At 39.5% G+C, this 14,791-nt stretch overlaps 1 protein-coding gene across 1 annotated transcript in view; it reads right to left on the minus strand.

The window, feature by feature from the left end:
- Positions 1 to 14,513, minus strand: part of CDIN1 (CDAN1 interacting nuclease 1) — a 214,337-nt gene extending 199,824 nt beyond the window's left edge. Inside the window, exon 1 of the mRNA XM_030318553.1 lies at positions 14,205 to 14,513. Coding sequence (XP_030174413.1) covers positions 14,205 to 14,305 — 101 coding nt within the window. The 5' untranslated portion in view covers positions 14,306 to 14,513. The remainder of the gene's footprint in view (positions 1 to 14,204) is intronic.
- Positions 14,514 to 14,791: the final 278 nt, after the last annotated feature.

Here is a 14,791-nt window from a genome sequence, read left to right on the forward strand (position 1 = left end):
GCTACAGCTTATCTATGGAACAGAAAACAACAGCACACTCATACCTTTCACTCAGAAACAGTAAACTTTATAAATAAACAGACAAACTTACCACAACTAAACAGACAGCTGAGCCTTGAGGAGTTGGGTGGTGTTCAACAGCTAAACAATTTGCTATTAATAAGCTCCTGAAAATACTAAAAATTAAAAACTAAAAAAAAAAAGTGCCATACTCCCATTTAGCCAATAGCTAGGTAGGCTGTGAAGTACCTACAATCAGCATAAGCTCTGCTGTTGACCTCGACCTTGACCTCAAGATTAAGCTCACTTTTATTGCGCACAAAGGTCACCTGTATTAGGTCAAAATTCAAAGTCCCTTGTCAGAAAAGGTTGATATATTCCAACCTTTCCTTCTCCATGCATCAAATTTTTCATGGTAAAGTCATATTCAGCAGACAGTATATTCAGCAATTTATTGTACCATTGTAATACAGTGCAGAATACAATTGTCCAAAAAGCTATAACATGAATAAAATATTTTTTGTGACAATGTACCAGATCTAGACTCCTTACACACTCTCAACAGACAAAATAAAACTAACCAAGTCTTGTTTTCATACTCCACAAGAGGTATAAGGCATTAGCCTCAAAATACAATCCATAGTATAATTATGACTTTTTGATTATCTTCAGCTACAGGCACTATTTTTCAGAATATCATTCAAATTTTTAAGTATTATTATTTTTTTAAAACACAGTGATCTCTAAACAGTTTTAATATCTTTATTCCAATCTGACCTGAGTAGCTTAAGTGAATTTTGAAGTAGGTCTAAACCTAAAGCCTCTCTTCAACCTAGAACCTAAAAGATATGCTCTATAATAAACAGAACAGAAAAAGAAGAGGAAGAATTACTATCTTGCCCAACTCATTATTATTGCAACGATATGATCAGCAGAACTGCACAAATAAGATAAATTAAGTAAATTCTTTGTAGGCAGCATTCCAGAATACATTCTAATTAATAATAACCAAGGCCTTAAAGGGACAATAAATCTATTTTCTTTAAAAAGTTTACGCAGTTTCTTTGTGTTTACCACAATCTTTTTATAATCCGTATTAGCAGCATGAACAGATTTTAAGACTGTTTAGAAAACACTCATTCTTCAAATTTATTAACGCCTACATTAAATGCTAAAATCGGTGTTCACATTCATGCTGTGATCTGGGGCATCCCACAAAACCTCCATACCCTGGAAGGCTTACATCTGAACTCCATCATTCCTGGACTCAAGTTACTTTCTGGTGACAGAACCCTGCCTCCCAAACTGGTATTCATCCTAATATCTTTCATAAATTCATAAACACCTTGCTATCAAGGTGAGGCAGAAATGTAAGAGATTCCAGAATTGGGGAGGTTATACTGAGATGTTATCAGACAAGAAAATACTTAAAAATTCTCAGATTTTAACATTCTCACTTATTCTGGGAGGAAGGGGAATGAATCAACCTCAACTTACATATCCTCATTTATCATCCCGAAAAATATCACATCTTGGTTACCAGTATCATTTAAGGACTTTAGTGTAACGTACTAAAAGCAGGTTTCCTATTATCCTGAGGGTAAATGAAAAACACTTTGGAAACCTAGAAAATAAAAGGGCTGGCTTCAGGCAAAATTTTTTTCAGTTCTGATGTCCTGAGTCTAATTATTATAAGCATAAATTCCATTGGAATGAGCATCCTTAGCTCAATAATGGTAACAATAACAGCAGCAGCAAAAATTTATTCAGTGCAGTATCAGGAACTATGTTACTCATTTTATATTTACTATCTCATGTTGTTCCTAACAATCCTGTTTTACAAATAAGGCACAAAAAGGTGAAGAAAGTTCCCCAAGGTCACCCAGAAAGTAAGCCACAAAGCCAGAATTCATATGTCTATTTTCAGAACCAAGTTCTTTAAGCCAATTTATAAAACTGCCTTTACAACAAGAAACTGAACCACTTCCTGGAGTTCCCAATAATGGGTTTGCCTCCTATCGATTTATAAAATAATTAACCATAATCAGAGAGAGCTGATAAACCACCCAAGGTCAAGCACAGGCTATGACCACTCTGCCAAACTCAATACCACTTGGCCAGCCCACTCATCAGGGCCTATCCCCACACAGAATTTCCCCTGTCATTCTAAAATGCACATGTTCTTGCCTGATGTTATTAATTCTATTATCCATTTGTTTTAGCTGTACACGGTCCTATTATTTTACTACTGATACCTTCAAAGTAGGAAAGAAACGCATGTGAAAATGTGATAACTGAGATTTTATAAAGTGATACAAAATCCAATTATAATCAACTGGGTATCTTTCCATCGTTTTCCATTATAATTATAGAGATGCTTTATTTTTTTTTTTTATACTGGAGTAACTGCCAATTGAAAATGTAACAACTAAGCTTGAAGTTTCTCAAAAAAATAACTTCTGACATGATAAACCCTCAGGCATACCACTGGAGCATTTCCAAATTCTTACACAGAGGACAAAGAATCACTCTAATATCCCTACATTTAGCTAATTAACCTATTTTGAAAGGGATCAATTTTCCTTAACTGAGACATACCTATATGACTTTTTTTTTTCTTTTTTAACCATGCAGCATTTTCTTTAGGTGAGTTCAATGGTATGTGCATTATACTATGTATCATAATACAAACAATATAGTAGGTATAGTTAAGGCTTGGAATTCTAGTTCCCACACTAACTATGGTGGGGAAAAAATACATGTATCCTTTCTTTGAACAAAAAAAGGAGGGGAACCTGGGCGGCTAGGTCGGTCTGTTGAGCATCTGACTTCAGCTCAAGTCATGATCTCACAGTTCGTGCCTTAGAGCCCCGCGTCAGGCTCTGTGCTGACAGGTCAGAGCCTGGAGCCTGCTTCAGATTCTGTGTCTCGCTCTCTCTCTCCCCCTAACTGACCCACTCGCATACTGTCTCTGTCTCTCTCAAAAATAAATAAAAGTTAAAAAAAAAGTTTTAAAAAAAAAGGAGGGGGGAGAGACCAACGAAACACACATGTAAGTATTTTAAGCCCTTATTAGGAAAAAAGCTGTAAGGGGAAAAAAAAAAACAAACAAACAAACGCACAGAATAAGCTAGGTTAAAAAAAAATTCTGGAAAAGACATGCACCAGGATCATAATGCGCGATGCAAAAGTCTCAAATTGGTGATGGTAGGCAGTCATACGGGGAGCTTAAGAAATGCCTTTGGTGGCAGTGGGTGGAGCCCAGGTTTGTCATACGTTAGCCAATTTCTGTGGTGTAAACACTCCCACTGTGGCTGATTTTAAGCTACTGATGTGAGGTCACAGTTTGTAGAGTGGGGAAAAGATACTTATAATCAGCTCTCACAAGCTGGAAAGAGCCAGCTCCAGCACCCATTGGCTAGAGGCCAAATTCAGCCCACAGACTTGTTCTGTTTGGCCAGGAAACCATTGGCCCACAGTGTTTTAAAAAATTCCAACAAATTGACAACATTTAAAACTCAGAATATTTTTTTCTAAAAAGTGAGATATAGAGCTGCTTTCTAGAGAATAAAAGACTTGGCGGCACTGGGCCCACGTTCCTGCGCAGCAACAGATGGCTGGCATAAGGTTCCGGCTGCCATGTTAGTGCACACAACTGTCCCTTCCCTTTGCCGCAATCTCAACCGGGCCAGCTTCATTCATTCACTCCTTGCTGATACCTGCCTGGCCCCTCAACAGATGGGAATCTGCGAGCTAAGTCAGAGCACAAAGGGAGAGTTTTACCTCCAGAGGTGGAACTTTGTTCAAATAACCGGGTGCCCCCCCCGCCTTGGTTTCTGCATCTCCAGCATTAACTGATTTCACTAGATGATCTCTAATCGCTGTCTCAATCCCACACGCTGTAAGTCACTGAGTTGGAAATAAGAGAGGTATGCAGGTCCTGCTGAAGAAACTTTTGTGATTGACACAGGAAGAGTCTCAGGCCCATCGAAGTGCAAATAAAAATTCAAAACGTTCTGAGTTGGAGGTTAAATGTATCTTATTTTTATATATGTATTTTAGTTGGCCTCAGGAAATAAGAATCTAGATAATGTTAACTTCACCAGTTAAGAAATGATGTTTGTGAGCTATTTGTTACATCTGGACTGTAAGAGTCTGTGGGGGTTTTAATGCTATACAACGAAGAGTCTCTCTCACATACCCAGTCCATTTACCATCTTAGCTAAATGGGGCTTGAAGTGCAAGTTAATTTCAAATTTTATTAGCTTCCCCTACCAATATTATCAGCAAAAACAAATAGCAGTGTAATATACCTTGAGTGAAAGATGATACCCATTTGGAAGAGTTAGAGACAGAAACAAAAAATTGAAAAAAATAAATCACCCACCTAATTTCACATGTGATTGTAAGAAGATGCTTTTAAATGACACTTCAGTCTCCCACATCCCATCTACCAAGAAGGCTACCCCTACAAAGAACCTTATTGCCCTACTAGTCATAAACACCACCTTGTAAGTTCTAGAATCTCAGGAGGCTAAGGTGTGGCACTGGCATGAGTAATGGACCACAAAGAGATTTCACTCTGTGTTTCTGTTCACCCTAGCACTAGAGCTGGGGACCTAGAGCATTCCAAGATTAGACATACCATGCTCGGGCTCTCTGAAAGTGATCACAAATATTCATGACAGACATAATTCATAAATCTGCTGAGTACAAATCTGAATCTTTCATACCACTAGGCTGATCTGAGGAAGAGCAAGTCAACTAGCTAATAAGTGAGCTTAACCAAACACCTGCATTACAAAGCTTTACACTTTTGTTTGCCATCCTCTCTGGTGCTAGCTGCGAATTTGGGGATTTCCAACAGTCATTAAGTAACAACCCTTGTAAGTATCAAGGGTCTTCCATGCCTCCTATTTCCTAGAGCACGATAAATAAAAGAGCAGAGTTCACATCTCATCCTTTCTTGAGCCTGAAGCAAAGGACAAATCTCAGCAATAATAAAAATAAATATATGAGAAATACATGAGTTATGTTGGGGGCAGGGGGGCAATTTACCATGTATTTTAAGACTTAGTCTTATATATGACTACAGCTCCCAGAACAACCTCAGGAAAAGCCCAAGCTTCATACAAATCACTCCAATTAGCAGAACCAGCACCTAATCAAGGAAAGGCCCAGCACATACTTATTTTACTGAATAACAGTATCAAGAGACCTGAATCCACTTATTTTTTCCTCTGCTTGTACTGCTTTCTCGGATTCAGAATATTTATTCCTGTGGTCTTGCTGGTATTTCTCTAAGTTCAAAAGTCTTCAAACACTTTTAGCAGCTGAATCTCAATATTTAAAACACATGAAGGATGTAAGTCCTAAGACATTTTTTAATATTTTACTTTGGAAAGAAAATTGCAGAGCTCCCCATTATCTCAATGATGCATCTATCAGGTCACAATTTGAATACCAAGCTAGGTTAAAAAAAAAAACAAAAAAAAAACAAAAAAAAAAAACAACCCAGAAACTTTATTCACTGCCCTGAAACCAGAAGAAACAGAAAAGATCACCCCTCAGTCAAGAGGAAAGCCCTTGAAAAAATTGACATTGTCAATCTTGTCACTCTGGCAAGAAGGAAGCTCTGAGTTATGAAGGAGAACTAATAACTCTTAAATGTTATCAAGATGCCTCCTGCAAGGTAGGGATAGAAAGAGGAAAGAAAAGTAGAGGCAGGGATTAGTTCCCCAAAGTGGACAGGAGAGGGTTGGACTCTTGACCAGCCATGTATTGTCTTTAATACATGAGGCACAGGCTGCTCCAGGCTGATCTCAAAGCCCACAGAGCAAACCATCCTGGACCCAGCTCTCTGTTCTGTTCCCCTAAGAAATGGAGGCTCATCATTCAGTTACAAGCTGCACGTCAGCACCTTTGCTATATCCACTGTGTACCAGCTCATGGTATAAGCAATCTGACCGCAGAAAGAGAGAAAGAGAAAGATACCTTGAATTAAACATTTAAAACATTTCCTTTCAAGTAAAAGACAATCAAAAATAAAGGAGGGGCGCCTGGGTGGCGCAGTCGGTTAAGCGTCCGACTTCAGCCAGGTCACGATCTCGCGGTCCGTGAGTTCGAGCCCCGCGTCGGGCTCTGGGCTGATGGCTCAGAGCCTGGAGCCTGTTTCCGATTCTGTGTTTCCCTCTCTCTCTGCCCCTCGCCCGTTCATGCTCTGTCTCTCTCTGTCCCAAAAATAAATAAACGTTGAAAAAAAAAAATTTAAAAAAAAAAATAAAGGAAAGTTTTTTTTTTTTTTTTTTTTTTTTTGGGGGGGGAAATTTATTCTTTACCCATCTCCCAAATGATTTTCACACCAGGGCATGACTTTTATATTTTAAGGTCACTTTTCATAATTACTCTGGAAAAGTACTTATACATCGGTTGTTTTGTTTTTAAGGAAAATTCAACCAACATGGCAAAACTGCACAAAATGTGTAATAAAAACGTACTTTTTTCAGTCAACATTTGCTGAAAGTCAAATAATAAAATATTACTACTCCATACATCTATTGAACACTTTTCTCCTAGGGAGATACATAATTCCTCTTTATTGTATCAGTAAACATTCTGATGTGAGCTATTACTTAGGAGACTAAAGTCTGATGCCTGAATATAGACTTTAAAATGAAGTCCATAATCTAATAACATGAAAATTTCCCCCCTCAAACTAATAAGAAATAGAGTCAGCATGTGGGTTCTCCTCAAAACAACATTATCTGAGGTTTTCTCCAAATACTCCTTTGTAGGAATTCAAGTTCATCTCACTTTTGCAACTATGCAAATCCAAGAGTCACAAATATCTCATCAAAGCACAAGGAGCCATATAGTTAATAAAATAACCTTCCAGGTGAGTCTTTAAAGGTAGGCTACAATGCAACAACAAAATAAAAACCTAAAATCTTATGGACTAAAAAAATGTATTTGAAAAGATGACTAAGCGGCACCTGGGTGGCTCAGTTAAGCGTCCAACTCTTGATTTCAGCCCTGGCCATGATCTCCCAGTTCATGGGTTTGAGCCCCGTGTTGGGTCCCACATTGGCAGAGCAGAGCCTGCTTGGGAATATCTCTCTCTACCCCTCCTGTGCTTGCTCTCTCACTCTCGCTCTCTCTCAAAATAAATAAATAAAAATTAAAAGATGACCAAAGGAAATACATGAAATAATCATATTCTTTTCTTAGGCCCACTTTTTTAGACCAATTTCTTTTCCAATTTGCACTAGAGATCAATACAGAAATACTCCTGGATAGGTTTCCTAAGTATATGAGTACTAATTCTGAAGTTCATGTAAATTAGTCCTATTTCCTTAGCAAAACCACGAAAAGAGTTTGCAGCTCAATAAAAGGCTGACTTTTTCTCCCTTTACAAGCTATTCTCACTCATTATTCTGGAACTTGGGTGCACCACAACATTATCAGAAGAATAGAAAATTGACCACAAATTGAGAACCAACTATCAATTCAAATGAGAGAACAAGGCAAATAGGAATAATATTCCCATTTAAGTAAACCAGTATTAATTATAGACTGCAAGGTGCCACTATAATTCTTAAAAATCAGTACATCTGGATTCAGAGTTTTCTTTCTTTCTTCTTTGTTTTTAATGGCATTATATACTACTATAAAAGACTTAAGACAAGTTTCTGATATCTGGGCCATATTCAACTAATGATTAAATCCATGTGTTCAGAGCTATACAATCAACTGATCCATATCAAAGCAAAATTTTGTTTTACATGTTTTAAAAGGTTACTACTTAGACATCTCTTCTTCTGTAGGCTATCTATTAAATTCTAATAATAACAAGAATCATATTTACCATCCATTAAATGCCTACCAGAATGTCTACACTATGCTAAGTGTTTTACATGCCTTATTTTACTTAATCCCCACCACAGCCTTAAGGGACTGAATGGGGAGAAGTAATACACAGAGTAAGAGGAAGAATCTGGAGCCGGACTCTGCCTGGGTTTAAATCCTGCATCTTCTACTTCTCAGCAGTGGAGCTCCATCCGTTGTTTTACAGAAGAGGCAACTGTGAATCAGGTAAAAAGAGGCAAAGCCAAGTCATTCCCCAAGAACAAACTGCTACAGAAAGCAAAAACCATGGAATGCAAGGCTCCTATGGAAAAAGAGGGTGACTTAAAAGGTGCCACTGGGGGTGGGTAACATTATTCAAGAAAGGATAACTGTAGTCAATGGCAGCACCAAATTAAACTAAGCTGTCCTAAACAAAGGTAAAACTTCAGTAAAATTGTGCTCATCCCAAGCAAGTCCCTCAGCTACTCCCCTCCTGACCACACTGGACCCCAGGTCCACCATCAAGACCCACCCTGCCAAATACACAATAGGACCAGCCTTAACTCCAGTTCCCAGATGAAAGTAAAGATCCCAAGAAATTGAACTAACTCTATTGGTTTAAATACAGGGAACCCAGCCAAACAAGTGTTTCACTACTCCTTTCAAAATTTCTTTAGGAAGAGCCTCACATGAATGAATGGTTGCCTATACTGTGATCCAACAGTGGGAAAACAGCAGATGTTGCGGGGCCAAGACAGAAGATCATACTTAAGAATGAGGAAGGCACTCTTAGAAACACCTGAGCTGGTGTCCCTAAGAGAAAAGAAAGAGCAGTAAGGTAAAGACACTTATTTGCTTAGAGATCTATGGTATGAAGAGTTTGACTTACGACTTGTTGGTATAGGCATAAATAGCAACCAAATAACTAATGCAAGATAAGGGAACTCAGCGAAAAATTAAACTTGGGCCAAGGGGCTTAGTTTACCAGCAAAAGAATTTCCAACAAGGGTATATCTCCTTTAAGAAACCCACTTGATTAAACATACATGAACTAAATGATGTTCCACAAATCCTCTGGTTCCTAACATTCTGTGAGTCTAATAATTTATAGCTATTGGATGTGTGTTAAACTCTTTCCTCAGACTGCAAGTTCTTCAAAAATAATGACTACATTGTCCTGTTTTCTACAAAATATTCAGATAGTGCCACAGACATAGTGAGCACACAGTGAATTATTACAGACTAAATGCCGTAAGGGGTGAATGAACTACGAGTACCAGTGAAAATCATGAGCTGACTGTGGGATGGATTGTTTCACATGAAATGGTGGTAGTAGAGGATATTAGTTAAAAGAGTATTCCAATGAGAGAAGTAGAAAGTCACCATTAGGCAAATACTAGTAATAACTGTTTCAAGCAAAAACCATTGATAGATGCTAATATCAACAGAAAAGGGTGATGTGATACATCTGGAGGGTGAATTTTGGAGTTGGACAATATTAGACACCACAAAGTCCTATACCTTCATTTTAAATTGGAAGATTACAAGACCAAAGTGGTTAAGGGTTGCCCAGGCTCAACACGGTGACTTGCAAAGGCATAAATCTGTAATTTCAGTGAAAACAAATAAGTCATGGATAAGTGAGGCTAGCAAATAGAAGCCACAGTGTGGGGGAGGGAGAAGAAATTAAACTACATCTTTACCTTTGAGCATATACTAAAAGATATTTCAGCTAGACAGATTAAATAATTAAGAATAATAGGGGCACCTGGGTGGCTCAGTCAGTTAAGCACCTGACTTCGGCTCAGATCATGATCTCATGGTTTGTGAGTTTGAGCCCTGCATCTGGCTTTGCACTGACAGTGCAGAGCCTGCTTGGGATTCTCCCTCCCAAGAGAGGCTCAACATCCGTAACATATGCAGATCACTAAACAGTAGCAAATCAATAAATAATAATAGCAAACACTCCAATATAAAATTAGGCAAAGGATACCAGGCAGGTAATTCAAGAAGAAAATTAAATGGCTGGTAAACAATTGGGGAAATACACAGTGCATTCTATTAAAAAATGCAAATTACAAAATGTCACTCTTGAACCTTCATATTAAACATTAAATAATGTCTCTCTTCAATACTGGCCAAAGTTGCAGAGCCAGATAGTCCCAGGCACTGCCAGGAATAGGATTACTACAATCATTTCGACAGTAGTTTGTCAATACATACCAAAATCCTTCAAGACATACATATTCTTTGATTTGAAATAGCTCCTGGTTGTCAAAGTGTAGTCAATGGATTCCTAGAGTCCCTGAGACCCTCTCAGGGGTCTATAAAGTCAAAACTACTTTTATGGAAATAATAAGACATGATTTGCCTTTTCCCCTGTGTGAAATTTGCATGGATGGTGCAAAACCAATGGTAGGTATGCACAAATCAAGGCCAAGCAAACTGTGTTCTAGGAGTCACTATAAATTTCCCTGCCACATACTTACAGGGGAAAAAAAAAAATGCCAGTTTCATATAAGAATATCTTAAGATTCACTTATTAATTTTATTAAATCTCAACACTTGAATGCACATCCTCTTAACATTCTATATGACAAAATAAGAAGTAAATACATGGGGGGGCACCTGGGTGGCTCAGATGGTTAAGCGTCTGACTTCAGCTCAACTCAGGTCATGATCTCACAGTTTGTGGGGTGAAGCCCGGCGTCGGGCTCTGTGCTGACAGCTCAGAGCCTGGAGCCTGCTTTGGATTCTGTGTCTCCCTCTCTCTCTGCCCCTCCCCTGCTCATGCTCTGTCTCTCTGTCTCTCAAAAATAAATAAACATTAGTGGGTGATAGGCATTGAGGAGGGCACCTGTTGGGATGAGCACTGGGATGAGCACCTGTTGTATGGAAACCAATTTGACAATAAACTTCATATTAAAAAAAAATCACACTAAATAAATAAATAAACATTAAAAAAAAAAAAAAAACAACCAACCAGTAAATACATGAGGCACCTGGGTGGCTCCGTTGGTTAAGCATCTGACTTCGGCTCAGATCATGATCTCATGGTTCCTTGAGTTCAAGCCCCATGTCAGTCTTCTGCTGTCAGCACTGAGACTCCTTTGCATCCTCTGCTCCACACCCCCCACCCCTACCCCACTGGTTGTCTCTCTCTCTCTGTGTCTCTCTCTCAAAATAAATAAACTTAAAAAAAATACATACAAAGTACATCTACTGCATATCGAAGTATGATGACTGACTCACGGGTGAACACTTACATGATTGTTTGAGAGCTGAACTAGCTGCTTTTTCCATGGGACACCATTTTTACTTGAATGAGCAATGAACAAAGTATAATTATTCAGATTTGGGTATCTAGAAAACACTTTCTCAAAAATAAACAACATGAACCTGTCACTTAAGGAAAACAACCGGTAGTATTTATTGCCAATGATAAAATTTGAGCTTTCAAGGGAAAATTCAAATATTGGAAAACTCTGAACCCATCACCATAAGCTTGACGGCTTCAAATCTTACAGCCTTTTCTGATGAGATCAGTGGGATATTAACAAATATGATTTTTTGATATTGTATAATGAAAGGTGACAACATTGAAAGATTTACATAACTCACAACCAACATTTTGCACACAACGCACGGATGACAAAAATAACGTATGGGTGAAAGATCCACTCAAAGTTCAAGACAGGCCTATGGACTGCAATATACACTGATATTGGATATCCATTGAGAGTGAAATGCTCCATGATATGGTTTCACCTTCTACACTGCAATTAACCTTTAAGAAAACACTACTTGTTAGGTTGTATGTAGCAACAAAAATATCCACCATTATCTAAAAATTCTATTAAATCATTCTTATCTTTTACAACTACATTTGTCTGGGGCCAGGGTTTCTTCATATTCCTTAATCAAAATAACATATTACAACAGGCTGAAGGTAGAAGCAGATGTCTTCCTTCTATTAAGACAGCCATTAAAAAGATGTGCAAAAGTGTAAAAAAAATACCATTTTCTCACTACTTTTTTGAAATGATGGTTGATTTTGTTTTGTTTTGTATTTTTTTATTTATTGATTTTGAGAGACAGAAAGAGTGCGAGCAGGGGAGGGGCAGAGGGAGAGAGTCTCAACCCAGCTCAGTGCTGTCAGTGCAGAGCCCACGGGAGGCTCAGTCTCACAAAACTGTGAGATCATGACTGAGCTAAAATCAAGAGTCCAATGTGTAACCAACCCAGGTGCCCCCCCGACAATTGTAAAACAGTGCCATAATGAAAACTATGAAGCCAACTCCAAAATCACACTGTTTATAGAATTCCCACCCATGCTGCTAAATGACCCTTTAATTCCTTGTTTTGCAGAGTAGTAGCACAGACTCTCCAAATAGTTTCCAGTGGAAGAAGAGTTAGTTATTCTCTGAATGGTAGTTGGCAAAAATGAAAATTATTTGGCCATATCATGAATAAAAGAGGAGGAGAGGAGAGGAGAGGAGAGGAGAGGAGAGGAGAGGAGAGGAGAGGAAAGGAAAGGAAAGGAAAGGAAAGGAAAGGAAAGGAAAGGAAAGGAAAGGAAAGGAAAGGAAAGGAAAGGAAAAAGAAAAACGGTGCCAGGGTGGCTCAGTTAAGCATCTGACTTCAGCTCAGGTCATGATCTCACAGGCCTTGAGTTCAAGCCCTGTGTCAGGCTCTGTGCTGACAGCTCGGAGCCTGGAGCCTGCTTTGGATTCCGTGCCTCCCTCTCTCTCTCACTCTCTGCCCTTCCCCCACTCATGCTCTGTCTCTCTGTGTCTCAAAAAGAAATAAACATTAAAAAAAAAATTAAAAAAAAAAAAAAGAGCATAAGAGAACAGGCATGGTGCCCTAAACCAAGGGCATCCTTCATCAGTGTACTTCGTAAGTCCTTCATAAGCCTATGGGGAGTTTACCTCTTATGGAGAAGACAGGGGAAAAAAAGAAAAAAGAAAAAGAGAAAGAGAAAGAGGTGAGGAAAAAGAGGAGAGGAAAAGAAAGAGAAAAATACAGTAGTAATATATGAACACAAGGAGAACGGAAGATCTAAATGCATGTTCTATCTTAAAACTGCCCAGAAAAATCTACCTATTCCCTCAGCTAACTAGCCTTCACCCATTTCACTGCTCATTGGCAGAGTTGACAAGAGTTAATGAAAGATAATTAAATTCCAATTTGTCAGTTTTGTTCCTTGTTAGAAAGTCTGATAAAGAATCTTAAAAACTATAAAAGGAGAAATATTGCCTTTAATTATATCTGGACAGTATTAAAAACAGATTCCTTCATTTTACAGATTAGGAAAACTGAGTCTCCCCCAAAAAAATTGGGGTCATAAAAGACCTTTAACTTCCTCTTCAATTTGTACTTTATTAATACCAATTATCCAGTAATCTCTTTTTCTTCAAGAAAACACTTCTTTGATGGTATCCGTTAAAGGGTTACACCTCAAGGACAAAGAGGCTCTCCGTTAGGGGTTAATCATGCTCAGTGCCACAAAACAAATGGCACAAATTTGGACATGGTTTTGAATCAGAAGAAAAGTAAGCAAACATTCTATACTTTAACTTGGCCAAAATACAATAACTTGGTTTCCTAGACTGCTTCTTTGTGTCATGTCTGGGCCTCAGTGCACATATCTTTAAAATGAGTAAGTCTATAATATAGAGTTCCTAAAGTCCCTTCTTAGAAAGTTGGATAATCTTAAAGTCACCGAAAACAGATGAGTTCTGGGGAGGTGGGAAGTATGAAATACACCTGGAATGTGTATATATATGGTTGTTGAAATGGCCAATGTTGACCCAAGAGTGGAGTCCCTAGAGCACCAATCTCTCTGACTGGACTGAGATCACTTAACTGCTTTAGAGTCAAAATTGAACAGTAGGAGGTCCCTTTCCGCCTGTGGTACCTTGTTTCTTTCCAGGGTCCAACTGAAAAGGGTCCTCCATTTCCTCCTTCTGAATCTAGAATTTGTATTTCCACTTTGAGAGGGCCCTGCCACCTATCATTCATTCCTAGTATCTGTCAATTAAACACTAGGCATTTATGAAGCACCTACTATGTGCACCCATCACCTAGAACACACCAAGTTTTCAATAAACATTAATGGACTTAAATACAATTTCAAGGCCTTGGAAAGCTGCCAGGGATTCATCCATTTAAGAGTCTCTTGTGGTAGACAGGTGAAAGAAGCAACCTCTTCACATCCCTGATCTCCTAAGACCAGACACTCTTGTTCCTCCCCGCTCATGTGTGACACGTGTTTCCTGAGCGCTGGCTGGGATGCCCAAACACAGCTGCTGCAGGCAAAGGGCTAAAGGGCTGTGCGAGTGGAGACAGACACTTACCTGGGGAACCTCTGCTTCAGCTTCCTCAGGCTCTGCCTGGTAGGCGGCACAGACACTAGGCACTGGGCTATCTCGTCGTACTGGGCTTTGGTCAGTATCATGTTGGGCCAGGGACTGGGAAGTGGCGAGGACAAGGAAAAAACACCCCGGGCTCCGGCAGCCTTGGTGCCGGGAGACGAGGGGTGGGCACACAGCGGCACGGCGCTGGGTCCTGGTCTTTTTTGGCTTGCTCCTATATCCCCTTTACCACCAGCTGCACAGACGAGGCTTCACACCGCAGCTCGGCGTCGGGGGGCGGGCTGTAGCCCCGATTGCCCTACCTTGGCTTTCTGAGCAGCCGCAATGGGCCCAGCCGAAGGCAACCGGCCGCCATGTTAGTTAAGGGCAAAACAACCAGGAAGTAGCTGTCGTCAGCAGAGGTGGCGCTTAAATCGCCGCGGGCTGGCGTCCCGGCCGCTTCCACCTGGGATCATCCTGAGTATTTTGCGCAGTTCACACTCTCCTAGCTGCCAGAAGCCAGGGAGCCGTAGCGCACAGACCAGGCGGCCGAGCACACGGGTGCCGTACCCACAATCTTTAAGCTTGAG

This window comes from Lynx canadensis, chromosome B3 (genome assembly GCF_007474595.2).
Source record: "Lynx canadensis isolate LIC74 chromosome B3, mLynCan4.pri.v2, whole genome shotgun sequence".
In the NCBI taxonomy this organism is placed as follows: Eukaryota; Metazoa; Chordata; class Mammalia; order Carnivora; family Felidae; genus Lynx; species Lynx canadensis.